This window comes from Acomys minous (assembly GCF_964271855.1).
Source record: "Acomys minous genome assembly, chromosome: 13".
In the NCBI taxonomy this organism is placed as follows: Eukaryota; Metazoa; Chordata; class Mammalia; order Rodentia; family Muridae; genus Acomys; species Acomys minous.
The window spans coordinates 86276929-86300043 of record NC_140495.1 but is presented as its reverse complement, the minus strand read 5'-3'; the positions used below and the strand labels follow the sequence as shown (position 1 = coordinate 86300043).

Here is a 23115-nt window from a genome sequence, read left to right as displayed (position 1 = left end):
TCCCAACACTTATTCATTCATTCACTTATTTTTTGGGACTAGGTGTCACTATGCAGCTGCAGCTGACCAGGACCTCTGGAATTTGTTATGTAGACCAAGCTGGCCTGCTCTGATTCCCAAGTTCTGGGATTAAAGGTGTGTGTTTATGTGCTTCTTTACTATTTATTTAATGTCTATGAGTGCTCTATCTGCATGTATGCTTGCAGGCCAAAAGAGGGCATTAGATCTCATTATAATAGGTTGTGAGCCACCATGTGGTTGCTGGGAACTGAACTCAGGACCTCTGGAAGAGCAGACAGTGCTCTTAACCTCTGAGCCATCTCTCCAGCTTCTACATCTGGCTTAATTTCAGTTTTTTTTTTTTTAAAGGTTCTCTAGTCATTATGAAGGTTAATTTTGGGGGAAGGGGTGGTGGTGGTTTGAGATACGGTTTCCCTGTGAAGTCTTGGCTGTCCTGGACTCATTTTGTAGACCAGGCTAGCTTCAAATTTTCAGAGCTCCACCTGCCTCTGCCTCCCAAGGATCACTACTCTGAGAGGGAGAACACCTCTCATTTGAGTACTCCTAGCTAGCTATATTCCTAGTTCTAGCACCTGGGAGGTAGAGGAAAGATGATCACATATTCAAGGCCATCCTTGGCTACAGGACAAGTTCAAGGCCAGCCTAGGGCTGTCCTAAGAAATAGCAGAGAAGGAGAGGAAGAAAGCCAGGAAGGGGAGACAGGGAAGGAAGGAAGGGAAAGGAGAACAGGGAAAAGAGGGAGGAAGAAGGGGAGAGGAGGAGGGCATTCCTTGCATTATTGGTGCTCCACGTCCTTAATATTCCAGGACACACACTCATGTTGAAGTACATGAGGAGCAATGAACTTGAGAAGTGGGGCACATGCACACAAAGGTCAGAACAGCCCCCAGGACAGAGCGTCCCAGGGTCGTCAGGTTCCCACCTTGATTTGCTCCATAAGGATGGCGTTGGTGGCCTCCGTCTCCCGAAGCAGGCCGTTTAAATGATCTGCACTCTTGGTGGTGGAACTGAGCTTCTCAGCCAACTCTTCTTTGGTAAATTCGGTATGCCATAAAGAGGGCTCTGTAAGATGCTGTTCTAAAAATTAATTTCCAGAATTAGAGATCATGGGCTTTAAATAAAAAATGAAATGTCTTGCTTTGCTACATGTAAGTTTGTCATCTGTTCCTCATCCGCAGGCTATACTTCAGCTCAGAAGGTTCTAGCTGAAGGCAGCACAAATAAGCATAGGCTCTGTAAGCCCCTCACAGTTTGTGCTGCGGAGCACTGGGTTCCCTGTGTGAGGCCGTACTGGGAGGTGGGGCCCCTCTGAGGGGAGCTGGAACCCTGGTGCACTGCTGTTCACCTTTGGCTGCCGTAAGGTGCTCCACCACTGCCTTGTCTGTGTCAAAATTCTAGAGCCAAGTGACCCCAGGCTGAACTGTAAGCTAAGGCTAATCTTTCTCAAGGATTTTGTCACAGTATCTGAAGGGTGACTGACACACAGTGAATATAAATGTGGTACTAGGGCACTAGAAAGATGAAAGTCAGCCGGGCGGTGGTGGCGCATGCCTTTAATCCCAGCACTTGGGAGGCAGAAGCAGGTGGATCTCCATGAGTTCGAGGCCAGCCTGGACTATAAAGTGAGTCCAGGTCAGCCAAGGCTACACAGAGAAACTCTGTCTCGGGGGAAAATAAAAAACCCAAACAAACAAACAAAAAAAGAAAGATGAGAATCCTCTTGAATTATGAACAGTCATTTTGTTACACCTAAAAACAAAGAGCCCGGGGGTCCTGCTCAAACTATGGCACTAGTCAAGGACAATTCGTGCGGTAAACTTTGAACCCCTACACAGATCTAGCCAATGGACAGGACATTCTCCACAGTTGAGTGGAGAGTGGGGTATGACTTTCACACGTACTCTGGTGCCTCATATTTGACCACGTCCCCTGGAGGGAGAGACCTGGTGGCACTCAGAAGAAGGATAGCAGGTTACCAAGAAGAGACTTGATAGTCTATGAGCATACACAGGGGGAGGAGGTCCCCCTCAGTCACAGTCATAGGGGAGGGGAATAAGGAAAAAATGAGAGGGAGGGAGGAATGGGAGGACACAAGAGATGGGATAACTATTGAGATGTATTATGAATAAATTAATAAAATATATATAAAAAAAAGAACAAAGAGCATACCAAAATTATACTACTGATGTATAGGTATAAATCTGTCGACACCTCACTGTAAGGAATACACTGAAACTGTTAGTTTCTTGGAAGGTAAGGGAGCGCTTCACTTACTTTCTAATAACATTAAAGGACTTCCCATCATCCACTTCCGGCTCAGGCCAATGCTTATGTTTTTTACGTTTTTAAAATTGTTTTTTGAGACAGGATTTCTCTGTGTAGCCCTCTGGCTGTCTTAGAACTCACTCTGTAGACCAGACTGGTCTCGAACTCAGAGAGCCACCTACCTACCTCTGTCTCTCAAGTGCTGTGATTAAAGGAGTGTGCCACCACCACCTGGCTATGTTTTTAGTTTTTAAAGAGATGTGTTTGATACTGTAATATCTTTTCCTGGAACTGCTCAAAAAACAAAACAAAACAAAACATCTCCCCCCCAAAAAACCCTATAAAAAATCAGAGTAGTATTTATCAAACAAGACAGCCAGATCAAGTAAAACCAAATCTAAAAACCATTCACACAAGGCAACCTACCGAACTTGCTGTCAGGAGAACTCAGGAGCTGCTCTAAGGACTGAGCGTGTGTGCCAGCCGAAGACACAGACTCACTGTCAGTTGTCTCCATCCCTTCCCCCTCCTCTCGGGCCACAGTGTGCATGTCCAGAAGCGGGAGCTCTGTGTGTCTTCTCTCTCGGGGCGTTTTCAAAGGTTGGTGGGAAGAAGCAGGGCCTATTAAATATTTTAAAGGATAAGTGAAACTGTTAAAACCCAATGGATTTGACCCTAACAAGGATAACCAATAAAGTTAAAGACAGTGTTGAGTATCAAATGATAAAGAAATTAAACATCAAGTAAACAAATGTCTGAAGAAAAGATGCTAAGTGGTTACAAACATTTAGTCACTTTACATTGAGCTATACCATCATTCAATAGAAACTATATAGATTGCTACTTGCTGCCTCTGATGAACAGGTAGATAATGTTTATTTTACAAAACACCCTCTACTTTCTACATGCTGTGCTGTGTTGACAGTCTCTATTGCTGCCCTTATACTGTCATCTTGGTTGGTATTTAGTGTTGCCTGCTTACATCTCCAGTGCTCAGATTACAGGGCCCAGAGTAGAGAACCAATCAATTACAGTTCACAGAATTCTTGGGCACATGCCTTTAATACTAACATTTTGTTTACATAGTGAGTTCCAGCCAGCCAAGGCTACATAATATGGTTTTCTCTCAAAAAAGGAAGATAAGATTTCTTGCTTGCTTTTCATGAAGCTGACATAGATCGGTGAAACTCGTAAGACATTTCCAAATGCTTTATTTCATTGATGAGGAATTAACTCTATGTAAAGTCTCATAGCTTAATCTAGATTTTTTGTTTTTTGAGACAGGGTTTCTCTGTGTAGCCTTGACTGTCCTGGACTCACTTTGTAGACCAGGCTGGCCCGAACTCACTGAGATCCACCTGCCTCTGCCTCCTGAGTGCTGGGATTAAAGGCGTGGCATGTACCACCATGCCCAGCATAATCCAGATTCTTTTAAGTTTCAAAGTTCATTTATTTTCAGTACTATGGACTGTCTCCCAGTCCTTTTGAAGCTCAGCTGGCCTCTGGCTGCCTTTCTGGACCACTTCCCTAGGTTTCTGATAGTTTTACCAACTGCTTATTACACTGTTGATTGCTATACTGCAACTTCTTTGTGCAACCTGTTTTGCTTTGGCTGGTAATTTCCTTTTAAACTCTTCGGGTAAGTTAAATTCTCCTAAACTTAGCTTTGACACTGTTATGTGACCCATGCCTGCCAATGCTGCAATGATATCATGCTCCATGGGAAACAAAGCACCATGAACACAGGCCTAAAACATGATTGTCATAACTGACGTTCTCTTGTCTCTTTCTAGAAGCAGAATAGAAGACTGAATAGAAGAAGCTGAACGACAGACAATTCCACCTGGCTAAAATCTGAAGGAAGAGGCTGTACTGGTCAAAGATTGGACAAGTATAGTTTGTAAGTCCCTCCCTTGGCCCCAAAGCTTGCAAACAAGAACACATGCATTTGAGGGCAAATACTGGGTGCCAGCGATAAATGTTAGAAATATATATTGAACCCATGTAACTCAATTATAATACAAGGTTTACTTCCAATGCTTTGAAAGTACTATAGCAAGCTGTTTAGGAGAAGTAAGTTATACAAATTATATGTTAGTAGATTAAATCATGGTCATGTCAATTGCTAGTCTACTGTGTGCAGGCAGTGCAGTCAGAGGCTGCCAGAGGGCACTGGATTCCCTGGGAGTGGAGTTACAGATGGATGTGAATCACCATGTGGGTGCTGGGGATCGAACCCAGGTCCTCTGGAAAAGCAGCCAGTGCTCTTAACCATTTATCCATCCAATATTTTACTTTCTTGTGAATTTGTGAATGATGTTTTAAAGTGATACAAATATGCCAAAACAGGAAAAGCCAACCCTCCCACAAAGATACACCTACTTCTTGTGGATGGCTCACTCTTGAGCTGGAAGAGCTGAGCTTCCACCTTGGAGAGCTGGTGCTGCAGAGTCTCCACTGTCTTTCTGTGCTCATCCTGCAGATGTCGAACTTGGTCTCGGAAGCTGTTCCGGAGGGCTTCATTCTGGGATGTTAGCTGGCACACTGTCTGCGTGTGCTCAGACTTCATCAGGGCGTTCTCAGATTGAACTGAACACAACCTGCAGGGGAAGCATCTTAGTTCATAGGGCGCCTGGAGTTGCACATGCAGATGCAGCCTATGCCATCTGGGCTCTCTGGGTTCAGTCCCCAGCACCACATAAACCAGGTGCACTGGTGCAAGCGTGTAATCTCAGCACATGGAAGGTGGAGGCAGGAGGATCAGAAGCTCAAGGTCACCCTCATCTACATAATCAGTAGATGAGACTAGCCTAGCATATAGGAAAACCCTGTTACACACTTACACACACACACACACACACAATTTTTTTACTTCTTCATGTCATTTTATTTGAGCTGCTCATACATGATTAATCTACCTATTCCATATTACCTTGAACATGTAAGAAGGAATAGTTTTCATAGAGTCTTAAGGAAAATATCAAATTTTGAGTGAATTAGCATGAAACACTCAGGCACAAAGACCTGGCTTCTTATAGCTGCTTGCAACTCTTACAGCACACCAGATCTGCTGGATTTCCTCTTAAAACACTACAGCTGTTTTGCATACTACAGCTGCTGACGCTGACACTGTAGCAGTGGTCCTGGGGATTCTAACTATCACCACTTCCCCACTTGAGTGACACAGTCAGGCTGACATCAGTTAGCAGACCTACAATTTGCGAGCAACTACTTTTATTAATTTAAGTTTATTCTTTGTATTTGTGTGTGAGTGAATGAAGGGTGTATGGGGCACACATATGGCAGTAGCCACAAGACATTTCTGTATTCAGTTCTTTCCTTCCATTTTTACATGGGTTCACCAGGCTATTGAGCCATCTCAGCAGCCTGAGCAACAATGTTTTTTAAACATTTTGTTATTTTATATTTGGATTTAGCAAAGCTTAAGCAGAAAACATTAATAAAATTTCCAGAAATATTTGCTCATGAAAATTAGAAGCAATTAAAAAACAGAGCAAACACTGCCCTCTCCTGATGCTCATGCCTGCCATCTCTGGACAGACTCCAGGGCTGAATGAACAGTCTTACCTCTGAGAGTAATTAGGTATGATGCTTTTTAGTGCCTGTCATAAACACATATGCCATATCAGGTTAAAATAGATTTAGTGGCTAAAGAAGGAAAGGTGACAAGAAAAATAATCCTGATTCCCCCCCTTTTTTTTTTAAAGACAGGGTCTTTCTATATAGTTAAGGATGGACTTAACCTTGTTATGTAGCCCAGCTCCTGAACTTGAATGCTGAGGATTACAGTGCATGCCACCATTCCTGGATTTAGAAAAGGTATCTTAGTTACCTTTTGTTCATAGTGACTAATAAGACACTATATATAGTGTTTTGCAAACATTTTGTCTGTAATAGTTATAAGAATGTAAAGGAGAACCATTTGTAGTTACAACAACTGTCTAAGGGCTGGGGATACAGCTCAGTAGTGGCACAGCACTTGCTTGTGTTCTATCCCTAGTAACACACACACACACACACACACACACACACACTTTAGCAGCCTTCATGTGTGATCAGTAACACTTCTGGGTTTACTAGGTAGCTGGCGGCTTGTAAGCTGCACACACAGAATTGGAATATCCACCCTGACAGACACTTATCATTCCGTCCCAGCTGTGACTTGGAGGTGCACATTAGTTGGGCCCTGTAAGTTATACAGACACTAACTGGTTGGCTTAATTAGTGAATAGTTACTTTAGTGCTTTCTTGTAGAGATAAAAATATGCTTTTATTTTTTATTTTTAAAATTTGGCACTTGGGTTGGAAAGCTTCCTGATTATACAGGCTGTAAGGGAGGCAAGGTATCAGGAGCACGTGAATGGTAGATGTTCTGAAAAAAAAAACAAAAACAAAAAAAAACCCTAACGATAAAGACCGTCTGAAGGGAAGCGTGGTGGTAGGCAAAGCTCCCAGCCTCTGTAGCTTCTACTCCTCATTACAACCCCAGGGCAGAGCACAGCAGAGTGCAGGCTGCTGGCCTGGCCCCAGTGGCATGCGCAGTGCTGGCATCCTTACTTTTCCCGGAGCTCTGCCTCCTTGCTCACGGTCTCCTGCAGCATCCGGTTGTGCCTCTCCAGCAGAGTGTCATGCTCGGACTGCAGTGTCTGGAACTCTGACACACTGATTTGTAAGCTATTCTGGCTATCTTGTAACTTGATTTTCAGTTGGTCAATCAGCATTTCCAGGTGTTCCCTAGAACAGAAATAGTTTAACAACATTTATGAAAGAGGTAAACTCATTTTGTGACTTCAAATATGTTTGTTGTTTCAGTGTCAAACTGTTTGTTACTGTGGACGATTCTAAAGGAAATAGAATCACAAGAATTAAAATAATTTTAAAAAGGATGTTACGGTGAGATTATAAATATCAGGTACTACAATTTACAAAAAGCTGCTTCTTGAGTTTAGTCATTTAACTATTAATTTGGTTTTGGAGAGTCTTGCTATGGAGCCCTAGTTGGCCTGAAACCTGCTACAGGCCACAAACTGGCTCTGAACTTGACGTAATGCTCCTGTCTTGTCCTGAGTGCTGTGATCACAAAGATGGGTTTGTCTGAGTTTAGGATTCCATACTAAAATGGAATAGGACATCACATGGTATCGAGTTATAAGTTACAGGATTATCACTAGTTAGAAAGCAAGCCAGTTCTAAGGTAGCTGTTATGAGGACGGGATGTGAAGGTAAAATACAGTGAAAGGCAAGGCCTGAAGAAAAGGGAGGAAACTGTTTAGAATTAGAATAAAATCTTGGTAGAAATAATTAAAACCCACAATTCCTCCATAATGCACACATTATTAGTTCCATAGAAGATGTATAAGGAATGGATATTCTCTAAGGCGACAATTCCTATTCACAAGAAAATTTAATAAAAAATTCACAGAAATAGCTTTAAAAATATGAAACACTGGAAGGAACTTAAAAAATTGCATTCATGCCTTTAATCCCAGCGCTCGGGAGGCAGAGGCAGGCGGATTGCTGTGAGTTCAAGGCCAGCCTGGTCTACAAAGCAAGTCCAGGACAGCCAAGGCTAACACAGAGAAACCCTGAATCGAAAAAAAAAAAACCCAATAAATAAATAAATAAATTAAAAAAAAAAATTGCATTCACGTGCTTTGAACTCAATGTTCAGGTATGCTCAGAATGGCTCCTAACAAACGATGACAGTTTTGAGGAGATACTTACTAAGTGGTCAATATTTTATGATAGCTACAGGTAGAGAAAATATCTCATCATACAAAAGACTATAGTCCTGTGCTTAATAGAATCCTAAACAAAGAGTAACAGAAGCATAAACATAAGCACGCAAACATTACAGGACCATTAGTCCTGTTCCGAACACTAAAGCAGGGTAGAAACCTGTAAATAACCAACCTACTACAAAATCAAAACATACATGCCACAGGGTGTCTGAGCCCTCTTCCCTTCCCCATCTCTTCCTGAGACAGAATCTGTCTGGGTAGCCCTGGCTGTCCTGGAGCTTGCTGTGTAGTCCAGGCTGGCCTTCAACTCACAGAGAGCTGCCTGCCTCTGCCTGCTAAGTGATGGAATTAAATGGTGTGTATCACCACACTCAGCATATCTCTTGTTCCTGGTATATTTTTGAACAATTTACAAAATGGATCTGGATGCTAATTTTAAATTAGCATTAACACACTACTCCAATCAAATGGAGGTGGTCATAAATATGTAATACACAAATTAAATGTAAATTTAACTTTAATATCCAGATCTTATTAAGACAAGAGTTTATAGCTTAGAGACAACATCCTGGCTTTAACACCCTTTAGTTTGCAACAGTGCCCTTGGCGTGTACTTCCCAAATTATCTAGAAATATGGTGACACCAGGGAATTCTCAGCTTACTGGTAATTGTACCTAAAATTTTAGCTAAAAGCAATCAAAATGGGACTTTTAAGCAACTTTAGAAAGAATCTGTACTTGTATGGGGAAACTTCAGACTTTACCTTTCTTGTTTAGCCCCCTCAGTTTCAGCCTGTGACACAGATTTGTTTTTCTGTTGTTTTAGAACATTATGCACTCGGACTTTGTAGCTCTCAAATTCAGAGGTGACAGCAGCTTGTTCTGCCTATAACATTTAAAAGAGAGAAAATTGTCACTGTGACACGAACCTCCTATGTCCTTTCAAAGACTAATGAAATAAAGAAAAAAAAACTTGTGAAAGTCGGATGTTGGTGGAAGATGCCTTTAATCTCAGCAGTCAGGGAGGCAGAGGCAGCCAGCCAGGGCTATTACACAAATAAACCTTTTTTGATCTTGAAAAACAAAAAGAAAAAAAAAAAAGAAAAACAAAAAGAAGAAGAAGAAAAAAGAAAAAGAAAAACAAACAAACAAACAAGTGAGTTCTGAGGCTGGGCATGGCAGCTGATCCCTGCAATCTCAGGAGGCAGGAGGCTGAGGTGGGAGGATTGCTAAGAGTTCGAGGCCAGCCTAGGCTCTACTATGAATTCCAGGTCAGGATGAAATATAGAGTGAGTCGCTGTCTCATAAAACTAACAACAAACCAAATCCTGAAATACCACAGACTTAACAGAAACAGAAACCTGGTCCTGTGGCCTGACGTCTTTTAAAAGCCTTGACTTCATGTTTCCACTACAGTAGAGTAACTCATAAATCCTATGACATTGTTGAATTCCATGACTTTACAAACATTTATGATCTGTTCTCTTCTTATAAACAGGAAACACTAATTCTCAAAGACACGGTTCATTTGAACTTCATTACCCACAGTAATGAAGCCACAGTAACTAACTAAATGCTTGCATGCTGAAGCCAGGGAAGCAGGCTGACGGTCACTCTGTTAGAATGTCACAGCTGTTTAAACCTCAGAATAGACTGCAGTGCTTTCCCAAAGTTGTTTTTTGTTTTTTTTAAATAAATGTGTGACATTTTTACTCATACTGATTGTTAAACATAAACGTAAGCTAACTGTGCTCGTGTCTTTCCTTTTAGAAAAAAATCCTGCCAAGAGCTGGGGAGATGCTCCACGGCCGAGAGCTGGGGAGATGCTCCACGGCCGAGAGCTGGGGAGATGCTCCACGGCCGAGAGCTGGGGAGATGCTCCACGGCCGAGAGCTGGGGAGATGCTCCATGGCTAAAAGTACCTGCTGTGCAAGCCTGTGTTTGAGCCCTGAAACCCATGGTTTTTGTTTGTTTGTTTTGTTTTTTTAAAGCCAGATCTGATGGTAAGCAATGACTATCCCTATACTCTGTGGCAAGCCAGGAGGCAAAGGCAGGAGGAGCACTGCATAGGGCCAGCAGGCCTGAAGCACACAGCGCAGCAGCACAAACAAGAGACACTGTCTCAACAATGTACAGGGAGAACCATCTCCTGAAAACTGACCTCTGACCTCCACGCGTACATGGTGGTACATGTGTGCTCGCAACTCACACAGACACAATAAGCAAATACATAAAGAACTACTATCCCAGTGATGTCAGAGTGGCCATGCGGTTGGATTTAGAGCAGATGAGCTGACCTGGGTGTGCATCTGTTAAGTGCTCTTAACTGCTGGGGGGTGTGGCCTGGAGTGGTAAGAGCCCTCAAGGACACACCTTGGCAGCACGGCTCTCCTCCTGCAGCGCTGCCACCCTCTGCTGGTACGCACTCAGTGTGCGCTGGTGCTGCTCCGCAGAAGTCTTCAGATGCTCGTGGGTTTTGTGTTTCTCAGACGTTACCTCAGCCAGCTGAATCTGGGGAGAGACACATTAAACGGCGCAACACAACGAATAGTGGATTATTTTCAGGTGCGAGTAGAACATTTTCTTATTATTAGGCCAATTTTCCCCCCTTAAGCCAGCATCTACACAGTTTAAGACTAGATATTTAATGTTTAATTAAACACCACCAGACATTATACATAAAAAGTACAGGAAATATAAAACCAGCTCATATACTGCTTCTTGCAACTGCATTTTCAGTCAGACGATAGACTGAAGTTCTGGGCCATGTTTATTTTATTTGCACTATTCTAGACTATTCGATCCTCAAATGCGCCACAGGCTTAGCCTGAACCATGTAGTATTACTAAACTTGACTGCTTCTGTTTCTGCAGAGCTCAGCAATCTTCCTAAGCAACCCTAAACGTAACACCTTACCTCATAGGAAAGTTTCTAAAAGCTTCTTTCTTTAAAACAAAAAACTACTATTAGTTTTTATGTGTATGGACCTTCTGTGTATGTCTCCATACCACATGTGTGCCTGGTACCCACAGCGGTCAGGGATCCAGGGATGGTGGTGGGGTGGTTTATAGATGGCCGTGAGCCATCATGTGGGTTCTGGGAATTGAACCAGGGTCCCCTATAAGGGAAGCCAGTGCCCTTACTGCTGAGCCAGCTCTCTAGCCCATCTAAAGGTAACTTCCTTCTACACGGAAGGAGCTTTTCAAAAGATTTAAACCCTTACCTTATAGACTTCTACTTGCTGCTGGCTGGCTTCCAGCTCCCCCTTTAAAGATGCCTGGAGTAGTAAGTGATCTGTTTCCTACAGAACGAGAACCATGATTAAATTAAACAATAAAGAAAGCGGTATCTATGAATAAACACTAAAATATGCTGCTGAGAAATGAACATACTGCTTGCTTTGCATCTGCGAGGTCCTTTTTGGTTTTCACAAGCAGCTGTTTGATTTTGGTGTTTTTTTCTTCATACTGCTGTAGTGAAGACTGTAGTGAGGCTAGCCCATGAAGAAAAAGATAAAATATTTTTATTAGTGAACACAACATGCAAATGGCAATTTTTTTCTTCATATTAACTTATCAGAAATACATTAGCTTTTCATGTAGGGTTTTTCAAACATATCTGATAATGCATCACCCTGTGCCAATCAGCCTCCTCAAACACTTACCAACCCATAGCCGACCCTACTGCACCCTAACAGGCTCATCCAAATGCAGATCACAAGCTAGTTTTTCTCGATATAGTTAAAAACAGAACACAACAAGGCTCCTTCACTCACACACAATCTATGGCTGCATCAGCATGCTGCACTGGTGTCCAGAGGAGCCACCACAGGGACTGTGTAGCCTATAAAGGCAAAATATTTACTACTTGGCTCATTATAGAAAATGTGCAAACCTCTGCTCTACTCTAAAACTCTACTGGATTATTTTAAAGCAAATTTGTTCATTTGTGAATATTTAAGTATATTCCACTTAAATAATGGCATACTTATATTTAGTGTATATCTGAAAAAAAGTACTTAAAAAAAAAAGAGTAATTAAAAAAGCTAGGTGTTGGAGCGTATGCCTATAACTCCAGCAGTTAGGAGGTAGGAGTTTAAAGGTCAGCCCGCCAACCTAGTCTATATGAGACCCTGTCTCAACAAAACAACCAAAACAAAATAAGAAGTACGTCAAAAGGGTACTATGCATTTACAGTTGTGAAATACAGAAGGCATATACCTGGGATTTGCTTTTGTGATAACAAGAGGCGGTAACTTTTTTGTGGGAGGACTGCTAATGAGAGTGTTCACTAAGTAACAAATGAAAGTAACAGAGGTCAGGAACAAAACCAGACGTCAAGTATGGGTAAGTGGACTTGCTGTGTAGAATGAGCAGGAAAAATCAGGCTCCAGCCTGCTAGGAACCAAGCTAGGGAGAGATGACACAAAGCCTGTGGTCTGAAGCCACAGTGACTTACTAGTTGGCCCCCCGCACACGGACAAACACAGATCATTAGCTGGTAAACAGAGACAGGAGTTGTTTCCTACTACAGTAAACCCTGCTCAGATGCCTCTTGACAACTATTTGCTCAAGTCTGAAAGTATTTAATAAAGCACAGATTACACAGGAGGCCTTGCAAATGCTCCAGGAACTATGATATATAGGATATACGCAGTTCCTGAGGGCACAGAACACAGAATGGGATGAGATGACATTTTACAAGATGATGCAAACCCACATCTACATGCTAGAAACAAGACACAAAGGGCTACGTGGTGCCACATGTTCAAAGGACACACAAACTGAATACCAACGCGGGAAGTTTCACAGAACAAGAAGCACTTAGGATCAGAAGGCTCTCGTGGGCGTTCAAGAGTGGACAGGAAAGGGAGAAACACAGGAGCAAGATAGAGACGTGTGGGAAAATCACATGCAAGAAAAATGCTCTTCACATGTGAGGGTGCTGAGAAAGCCACCATGTGGTTGCACTGCTAGCTCCACTTCTGAGGCGTCCTTCTTAGCACAGGCTCCCCGAGGTCTGTATGCCATGGCAGCTATTCCTAGCTTCTGACCATGTGTCTTTCTTCTGGCTTCGTGGAGCTTTCTGAGACACTTAGCAAAGAGACGCAGGAAGCTCCTCAGTGCTGACCTTTTATCCTATTTTACTGTGTGGCGCTCCCTTAGTGTCTCCTTTTATACTGCTTACACATCTGAAGTCATGGCATGGCAGCTGCTCACAGGGCTCCATGGAAATTCTGCTTCTGGTTCTGAGAGTAACAGGGTCTAGACTTCAACTTTCCTGCCAGACACAATTAAGTAACTGAATAAAAACAATACCCTTCCCCCAACACTTGAACAATAAATAGTGGAGGACTATGATCCCTAAAAGATGGAAGACAGAGAGGGGGAGCTGTTCTTCCTGTCCGGGCTTTGTGCATGGGAGCAACATGGAGAATATGGAGTAAGAGTGGGAATCTGAAACAGCTAGTGGCCTTGCTGACTTTCCTAAGGGAAAGGACGGCAGGCCGTGCTGTAATGTGGCCACTTTGGACTTCACGTAGGGCTGTGAGCACTAGTTGCCGCCAGGGTGAGGAAGCCTGCGCTCTGCACAGGGATGCAGAAAGAGAACACGATGCACGACTAGCAGAAAAGAGATGCGCAGAGACAGGACCGTGTTTTACAGAAATGATGAACTAGCAAGCACGGACATTAAACAGGTATCAAATATGCACAAAGATTTAAAGAGAAAAATAAACATTATAGAAAATTTTTAAAAATGAAGCAGACAACTTCTAGAGATAAAAATGGCATTCAATATCTGAAGTGAAATTTCCACTCCCTGGGATTAATGGATTAGATATGATGGCGCCTCACGCCTTTAATGCCAGCACTCGGGAGGCAGAGGTAGGCAGATCTCTGAATTCAAGGCCAGCTTGCTCCACAGGACTGCCAAGGCAGAGAAACCCTGTCTGGAAAGACAAAACAACAAAACCCAAAACACAAAACCAAATCAAAACCAGATTAGATAATATAGATTAGTGAATATGAAGACAGTTACAGGAGCTTCTAGAAATTCCATTCCATGATGAAAGAAATCAATGATAAACTCAAAATGTAAACTAAAACTCTAAATTACCAAAATCAAAACATAGCAAATTAGCAAAAGAGATAAAGTGATTGCAAAAATAATTTTTAAAAAGGAGGAAAACGCAAACAGAGGACAAGACAGGTACCACCGCAAAAGCACAGACTTCATAGGCAATCACTCTAAAAGTGGCTCAACATTTCAACAGCAAAGACTTAGTTTGGAGGGAAAAGCAAGACCCACTTGTAATGCTACTTAAGAGGCAGTGGAGGCTGGAGCACTGCTCAGTGGTTAAGGGGAGCACTACTTTTTCAGAGGACTGGAGTTAGATTCAAAACTGCCTGTAGCTGAAGCCTCCAGGGGATCCGACTCCTCCAGCTACTCCTCTAGCTGCCTGCACTCATATGCTTATACCCACAGACAGACAGACAGATAGAAAACTGAAAACAAACCATTTGTATAAAAATATAAAAGAACACATAAGGGTTAGGGATTTAGCTCAGTCTCTGGGTTCAATCCTCGTCTCCAGGGACTGCAGCAGATAACATACCATTCACTTAGGTTAAAAGCCAATGTAAATAACAATCAAAAGGCTGGAGCAGTATAAGCATTAGTAAATACTGGTAAGAGCGAGCAAATCATTAGGAATATGTAACAATTCTAATGCAATTGGGTGCATTCTTGCACCCAATACGAGACTTTCTAAATAAATGAAACAAACAAACAAAACAACGACAACAAAAAGATGGCAGGGCAGAAAAGAGAAGGAGATCCAAAATTATGGTTTGAGATTTCAACACAGTTCCCTCAGTACATGATAGGAATAGAAGGGAGAAAAATCATTATGACTTGAAAATCAGGTGAGCTGAACCCATGCACTAACTGATGTCCACCAACTATTACATAACACTGTCATCAAGTACACAAAGAAAACTCACTCAGATGTCACAAAGACCCAAAACACATTGAAAACGACCAGAAACCACAACGTACTAGGACTGCAAAGGAGTTAAATTGGAACTCACCAAGAATATTTGAAAAGAATCCTCTCAATATTTAAAAAGTAAATAACACATTTTTACGTGACTTGAGTCAAAGCTACCACTAGAGAAATCTTTTGAAAAAACTTAAAACTAAGAAAATAAGCCATTCGGGAGTACTTAAAGGAAATTTATAGTGTTTAATAACAAGGTTAGAACACATTTTTATGGGTAAAATGAATACAATCACCTTAAAGAGGAATGTTTCATTGCTACTTAAATTTTCCTAATCTGCTGACAACCAATACACTATGAACAAATATGACAGGTACCTTGCACTAAGCACTATGTGGACAATTAACCTCGTAATGGCAAAGGGTTTGACCTGCCTCTGGCCCTCAACACTGTGAGTTACATCTGTTGGTGATTAAAGACTTGTACAAATAGCTGGGAATTGGGAATGGTGGTACATCCCTTTAATTCCAACACTTAGGAACCAAAGGCAGGGAGATCTCTGTAATTTAGTTCTGGGCCAGGCAGGACTACACAGGCAAACTCAGCTATAAAAAAGAAAGAAAAGCGGAGGGGTGTGTGGGGGGGGGGGGTGAGGGGTGGGGACAGGGATGGGAGGGGAGGAGAGGGGAGGGGAGGGGAGGGGAAGGGAGGCTGGGTTGTGTGAAGGAATGACTATCATGTTATCAGGGAGTTATAAAGTAAAGTGAATTGTTGTACTCACTCATTTCTTCTTGTAGGGTTTCTTGTTTCTGTTTTTGAATTTTTATTTCTTGCTCCAAATCTTCTATCTTACTGTTTTTATTTGTTAACTTTTGATTTAGTTCTTTCATCAAACGTTCATAATCTGCTATTTCCATATTCATCAATGTGGTCTGTTGGGCATCCTGCACGTTTAATAAAAGACATATTACTAGGGCAGCTAACCTATGAAATTGCTATAATCATGCTACAAGAATAAGTAGCTTTTGTTCTATTTTTCTGTAGCATAGATAATATGTAATGAGGAAATAAGAAACGCAACAGTTTGTAATTCTAATTTCGTCAAGTGTTCTTTAACAGTTCAAAACTCAGCCGGGCGTGGTGGCACATGCCTTTGATCCCAGCACTTGGGAGGCAGAGGCAGGTGGATGGATTTGAGTTCAAGGCCAGCCTGGTCTACAAAGTGAGTTCCAGGACATCCAGGGCTGTTACGCAGAGAAACTCTTGTCTTGAAAAACTTAAAACAAAACAAAACAGAACTTTTTGAACTCAATCTTCTTTGACTAACTTCAATTAGTCATAATCAGTAGTAGTTCTAGCCTTACTGAGTTCTTATTTTATGAAATTGTAATATTTTAGGTAACTCTTACATCATCTTTCATGAAATATTCTTTGAAAAAGTAGAGTGAAATTATTTAAGTTTTAAGCTTTGACACTAAATCTTCATGTGTCATACAATACACCAACCACACATAGAAAATGAAATAAATTCCTGAGCCTTCTGAACAGATACGTACTTAGAGAAATAAAGTTCAAGTTTTAATTTGCTAACAATTTATAAGCTGGGCAGTGGTGGCGCATGCCTTTAATCCCAGCACTCAGGAGGCAGAGGCAGGCGGATCGCTGAGTTTGAGGCCAGCCTGGTCTACAAAGCGAGTCCAGGACAGCCAAGGCTACACAGAGAAACCCTGTCTCGAAAAACAAAACAAACAAACAAAATTAATTTATAAAATATTACTTCAGTATTATAGGGAATACTTAAAATATTTTTCATGTGTATAGAATTGCAATGTTTTTCTATGAACACTTCTTTGTTTCTGAGTTGCTAGGAATCAAAGCCAGGGCTTTAGGCATGCTAGGGAGGTACTCTGTCACTGAGTTCTGACTTTGCAGACTATTTTTGTACCTTTTTAACAAGCTCTAATTCTTGCATTGTTTTCTGAAGCTGCTTCTTTTCCTTTTGAAACTGGAGTTGGAGTTCTTCAAGCTCATGTACAGTACTGACATGTTCCTAAAATTAAACAACCCACATTATAACCATCATTAGGGAAGACATTTGTTGGGTATAAAATACACACCATACAAAAATCATAAGCTGTTTGGTGATGTTTCAAAGCTTTAAAAACTAAATGCCTAGGACACAAAACTAGAATAGATTCTCTGATACAGAATTGGCATGCACTAAGGAATTAAAATGAGTGCACTCATATATGGGCTCAGTAAGACTGTTCATTCAGGCAGTATGTGATTCAAACACCACTGCAGGTATGGGAACCAATCTCTGGGTTGTTCTTACCTTTATTTTCTGTTCTTTCTGAAGTTTTTCAACTTCCAGTTCTTTTTCTACTAATCCTTTGGCTCTTTGGACTTCTAAGATCTGTGCCTCTAATAACTTGGCATTAGACTGCAGTGTCTCAATACGAGCCAGGAGATCTTCGTTGTCTGAATTTAGTTTTTCACACTAGAATACAAATGATGCATTAGTATGAGCACACAGCAAACATACACAGAAGGTGAAATGCTTAATAAGAACATTAGCTCAGAATGAAAAGTGACTTCACAATCAACCACACAGAAGAATAAGTTAAAAATAAAACAAAACAAAACTCATTACTGCTGATATTGACCTGGCAAACCTTACAAGCCAGCAGGATTCTAACCTTTCCATAGAATAAAAAAAGCAAAAATAAAAAACCCAAAGCAAAGCCCACATGGCCTAGGGTTAGCTGAAGTCTTCAAGCTCACGGACACTAACGGTGTTCTCCTAAAATTAACAACAATAACGACCCCATAACCCAATGGTAAGAAAGGTTTCAGAAAAACAGGCTAATGTTAACTATTAAGTCAAATTCTTCTCCTAATGTAGAAAAGTGAAAATGGAAGAATTTCTACTTCTGACTACAGTTTGACTTTTTCTGTCAGAGAAAATGAGACTAAAATATATTTACTATAATTTGCTTATCTAAATTTATCAAATTTGAAATTACCTGGCAGGTTGAATTTCTTAACTGTTTGGTAAGGTCTTCTATATGATGTTCAAAATTATTAGCACGTTCTTTCTCCACATCCAGCTGTTCTGACTGCTTATCATATTCCAACAAAAGATTCTTCAATAAAAGACAAGATTTAACTCTAAGTTTTGAGGCAGTCACTAGGTAAGAGCATATTAATCAAGCCATCTTGGAGCCTTAAGAATACATTTGAGATTCTTAAAATGCTTATATCCATTTGGCAATAAGACAAAAGATTAGTAGCCTTAATATATACAATCTTATGAATTGATTAAAACACATTTACATTTAAATATGAGCTTACTCCTCTTTCACGGGTCAGTAACATCAGGATTTTGCCTTTTATACTTTATAATGCCATAATCTACTAATTTTCTCCAGAATTAATCCAGGAATAACTTTAATCTTCAATGACTTTACTTTGTAAATTCAAAAATTGCTTTAAAGTTCAGAAAAAGTATTTGGTACCTGAAGTTAGTAAAGGGTTGAGAATACTATTTTAGATATTAAAAAAAAAATGTTTCATACATACAGAATTTATTTTGGTATATATAGTGTAATGAAGACTGGATTATATTTTCTTCAATTCTATTTCAAATTCTTTCTTCCCTTATTTCTGTTTGCAAATTTGTGTGGTATAACTCATTTGGTAAATGAACAGAATGGGGACAATTGCTAAGATTCCAAACCTGCAATGTTACTAGTCTCTTCAGACTTTGAAGCTCTGAGTCTCTGTGCTTCAGAGGCTTGTAAACTGGTGATGACGACAAGATACTTCTACTAGTTCTCCTGAAAACTACACATATAAGACAGGAAACGTGTTTGGAAGACAGCCTCTCATATGTGTTGGAGTCTCTGTGTCTTCTGTTAATCTGAGTTTGACAGAGAATTCTCCTGTCCATCCTCTTTTCTCTCGTCACCTTTCTATACAGCATCCATCTTGTCCTTTTGTGTGCCTGCTGTGCTACTAAAATTTACAGGGACAGGAGTTGAGGAAAGTCTGCTGCTTGACTCCTCTGCCCAGACCAGGAATCCAGCCCACGTAAACAAACACGGGTGCATAAACTAAACATATGAAAAAGTGTAATATTTACTTTCTGTTTAGTGTTTTGTTAGATTTGAAAAAAAAATTTAAGAGTCTGGTGTTATTAAGTAAACAAGTATATTGCGTCTAAGTAATTGTGTTCCTACTTTTCTTCTAGAGCTGAAGTCTCAGGTACATTCACTTCACTGTGAAAATACTAAATCATAATCATAGCCATATTTTTTTTTTACATTTTATATGAGGAAATCGCCAAATCAATTTTCTTTTAAGAAACAATAATTTAGGGCTGGAGAGATGGCTCAGAGATTAAGAGCACTGGCTGCTTTTCCAAAGGTCCTGAGTTCAATTCCCAGCAACCACGTGGTGGCTCACAACCATCTAGAATGAGATCTGGTGCCCTCTTCTGGTGTTCAGGTGTACATGCAGGCAGAACTTTTGTATACCTAATAAATAAATAAATCTTTAAAAAACAAAAAACAAAAACAAAAAACTCAATAATTTAAAAGCACTACTTGAAGGCTAACTTTGCCAGGTGTGGTGGCACATGCTTTTCATTCCAGCACTTGGGAACTAGGTGGATTTCTGTTTCCAGGCCAGCCAGGGCTACATAGTGAAACCCTGTGTAAAATCAAACAAACAAACAAACAAACAAAAAACCCAGATACAACAAAGACTAACCTTTTATATATACTATACAAAAAACAAAAACAGGGAACTTTAAATTTCACTAGCCAAAACAACATATTTTATGGACCAGTTTTATAATTCTGTATACTATTAATTATGAATAAAGCCTATTATTAAAGTAACTGTTTTACCTTATAGTTTTCTGCTCCTTGAATGAACTCCCTCATAGAAGCAGCCAAACGGTCCTTTTCTGACCGGACAGATTCAAGCTCTTCCTTTAGTGTCTGGGCCTGTTGCAAATACAGCAAATACAGAAACACTTGATTTTCCACAACATAGGGATTCTAAAATCTTATGGCTATATGTTGGCTTACCTCTTTCCTGTTAGAATCTAGTTCTTTCTTTGCTTTCACAGCAACTAGTTTTATCTTATTTATTTTCTCATCCTTGTCTTTGGATTCTTTTTCCAGACTTTCTAAAATAGAAAATGGAAGGACTATATATAAAGCCAAAATGAAAAATAATGATATTACTTATCTTAACCCCAGAAATTTAATCTTGAACACAAAATTTGCAGCTCGAAATTAAAGTTAAGTAGCCAGACTTTATTTTTGTAAAAAGAAACCTTAACTATTTATTAGCCAAGTGGGGTAGATTATGTAAAACTTTGTCTCTGTTAATAGTTTTCTTTCTCTCTTTTCTTTTCCTCCACAGATGGGGCTTCTCGGTGTAGCTCTGCCTGTCCTAGACTCACTCTAGATCAGACTGGCCTCAACCTCAGAGATTCCTCCTGCCTTTGCCCCTCTGCATGCTGGATTCCAGGTGTGTGCCATCACATCTGGCTACATGGTCATTTCCTAAGTACCTAGGAGCTGAAGTTCCTAAGACTCTTAATGCTGAGCAGGAGAAGATTTTAGGGACGGTTTGTAAATCAGAACAAGGTAGGAAAGATGTAAGGCGCATGTACGTGGCCACGCACAGTCATCCTCTAGACTGCGCCTGTAAGCCTCTCTTTCCTCACCCTATTTCACTACCTCTGCTAGTTAAACTTGAGTTTAGGACTTTACTTTTGTTATCTTTTCTTAAGTACAGTTAAGAGTTCTGTTCATACCTATTAGTCTGGGTACAGAACTGTGTAGCAAAGGTCACTGTCACTCTTCCCTGTTTCATATATATAACACATCTCTGCTCCTGTTCAAGCATCAGAATGGTTAATTCCTCCTTTCTGGTAGAGTTGTATTTCCCAACGGTTTATAAACACGCAACAAGGATATATTATCTAGATCACTGAAATGCTTTAGCAGGTAAAAATGCTTGCTATGCAAGCCTGAGGACCTGGGTTTTATCCCTGGTACCCACAATGAAAGGAAAGAACTGAAGCCTGAAGGTTGACCTCTGATTTCCACACATGTTATGGCAAGTAGAGCCATATACATCATATAGATACAGTAGTAATAAAATGAAACTATCAGTATATGAAGGATAAATAGAAGAATCTAAAAAGGGGAAGGAGAGACCATAATAGGCGGTAAGCTTTTGCAAACATGCTTGTTTTCCTATTAAAAACAAAACAAGCCGGGCGTGGTGGCGCACGCCTTTAATCCCAGCACTTGGGAGGCAGAGGCAGGCGGATCGCTGTGAGTTCGAGGCCAGCCTGGTCTACAAAGTTAGTCCAGGACAGCCAAGGCTACACAGAGAAACCCTGTCTCGAAAAAACCAAAAATAAAAAATAAAAAATAAAAAAAATAAAAACAAAACAAAACCCACAGTGCTCCTTTTATAGAGCAAAACCCTTAAAAGAACTGCCTGCATATATAATCTCAAATTTGTCTTCTCCATCTTTTTCTAGAAGGCTACTACAACCAAGCCTTGGCCCAGGCACACCAGGAAACTGTCCGCTGTGCTGTTTAACGTAATGGATACCTCTCAGCACTGCCTTGGCTAAAGGTTTTCCCATGACTGTCAATCGCACATAACAACTTTTGTTCAGTAATTCCCTACCTTCTAGCTGCTTTTTCTCAGTCCCCTGCCCCAATCTCAACCTTTGGCTCCTTATTCCCAAAATTTGACTATGCAGGTTCTACCTTTATGTTAATTATCTCACTTCCAGTGATATGTAGTGTCCAATGTGATGCTGCATGTATTTAGTCTAAAACTGAGCATCCTACTTCACTCTAACCATCTTTGACATAAAACTGGGAGTCATTCTGAACTCTTTTCCATTCTCTTTTCCCCAATCTAACTGGGTACTAAACTGAGGAACAACGGACACATCATATGACACTAAGTCTTTATTTCTTCATCTTTCAACAGGAAATAAAGAGCTAGTCTATAAAGCCACTAAAAGGCACAGATGGAAATGTGTGAAGGCTTAACTCTTTTGTGCACTTCACTAGTGCATTTATAATCGGCTACTCCTTGGGAACCTTCTGGGCTCTCTGATGTTATTTAAAAAAAAAAAAAAATCAAGAGACAAGCACCAACTGCTGCTTTTCCTACAGTATTTTTCAGGACCTATTGGAAGTACTATTTTTCTTAAAACAGGTCAGCATTACGTCCTGTCCAAACCTAACTACTGAACTCAACGTCTTTTTGTTACTGAGCACTCTGAGCACACTGTCTACACCTTGTTTGCTTTGTTATTGCCATTATATAAACAGCTGAGTACTCAAAATGTCTAAGTGGATAAAAAAAAATCCAAAATGAATTCACAGAATCAATTATGAATGGAATTACAACAGCATTTTTGTTTGGATTAAATGGTAGAAAGTGGCATTTGAAGAGAAGCCAAAAAGATGGCAGAAGGACAATGGGGGAATGAGGAAAAGGGAGCCAACTACTGCGTATCTAATAACTCATTAATTGAGACTACATTTCTTAATTTATCTTAAGAATATATAAGATATTTGTCTAACTAATGGTGACAACACATATAAAACCATAGTTACCTATTTTTTCTTCCAGTTCTTTTACCAATGAGAGTTGATCATTTTTTATGGAAGGCGATTTCTCTAAGGAATCCTAGATTTTACAGAGAAAAAAAAAGCAAAAGGATCCCTGAACCAGAATTCATTTCATTCCACACAATAAAATTGTCATTTTAATCATGAGAAAATTTTTACCAAGAAAAACCATATAAATAGCAATTTGGTTATTTTTGTTTTCTATTGATAGAGCAAGCAATAATAAATCTACTATATATACGACCTTTACTAAAATAGTACCAAAGGGCAAGATGAATAATCTGACACATTCCAAATATCTTTGTAATACGGAAATGACTACATGGTCATAGATTATCATAACTTCACAACACAATTTTCTAAGTGAACTTTACATTTTTA

At 40.3% G+C, this 23115-nt stretch overlaps 1 protein-coding gene across 5 annotated transcripts in view; it reads right to left on the bottom strand.

Annotated features, from left to right (window-relative positions):
* The window catches only part of GCC2 (GRIP and coiled-coil domain containing 2), a 70235-nt gene that overhangs the window by 8003 nt on the left and 39117 nt on the right, over nt 1-23115 (bottom strand). For all 5 annotated transcript variants that reach the window (XM_084753559.1, XM_084753560.1, XM_084753562.1 and 2 more), the window contains 15 exons: nt 22720-22792; nt 20146-20246; nt 19963-20061; nt 18076-18195; nt 17385-17549; nt 16995-17099; nt 15831-15993; nt 11441-11541; nt 11272-11349; nt 10422-10559; nt 8813-8934; nt 6865-7041; nt 4669-4886; nt 2713-2907; nt 944-1098 (listed from right to left, as the gene is read on the bottom strand). In XM_084753559.1, the coding sequence (XP_084609685.1) occupies nt 944-1098; nt 2713-2907; nt 4669-4886; nt 6865-7041; nt 8813-8934; nt 10422-10559; nt 11272-11349; nt 11441-11541; nt 15831-15993; nt 16995-17099; nt 17385-17549; nt 18076-18195; nt 19963-20061; nt 20146-20246; nt 22720-22792 (2010 nt within the window). The remainder of the gene's footprint in view (nt 1-943; nt 1099-2712; nt 2908-4668; nt 4887-6864; nt 7042-8812; nt 8935-10421; nt 10560-11271; nt 11350-11440; nt 11542-15830; nt 15994-16994; nt 17100-17384; nt 17550-18075; nt 18196-19962; nt 20062-20145; nt 20247-22719; nt 22793-23115) is intronic.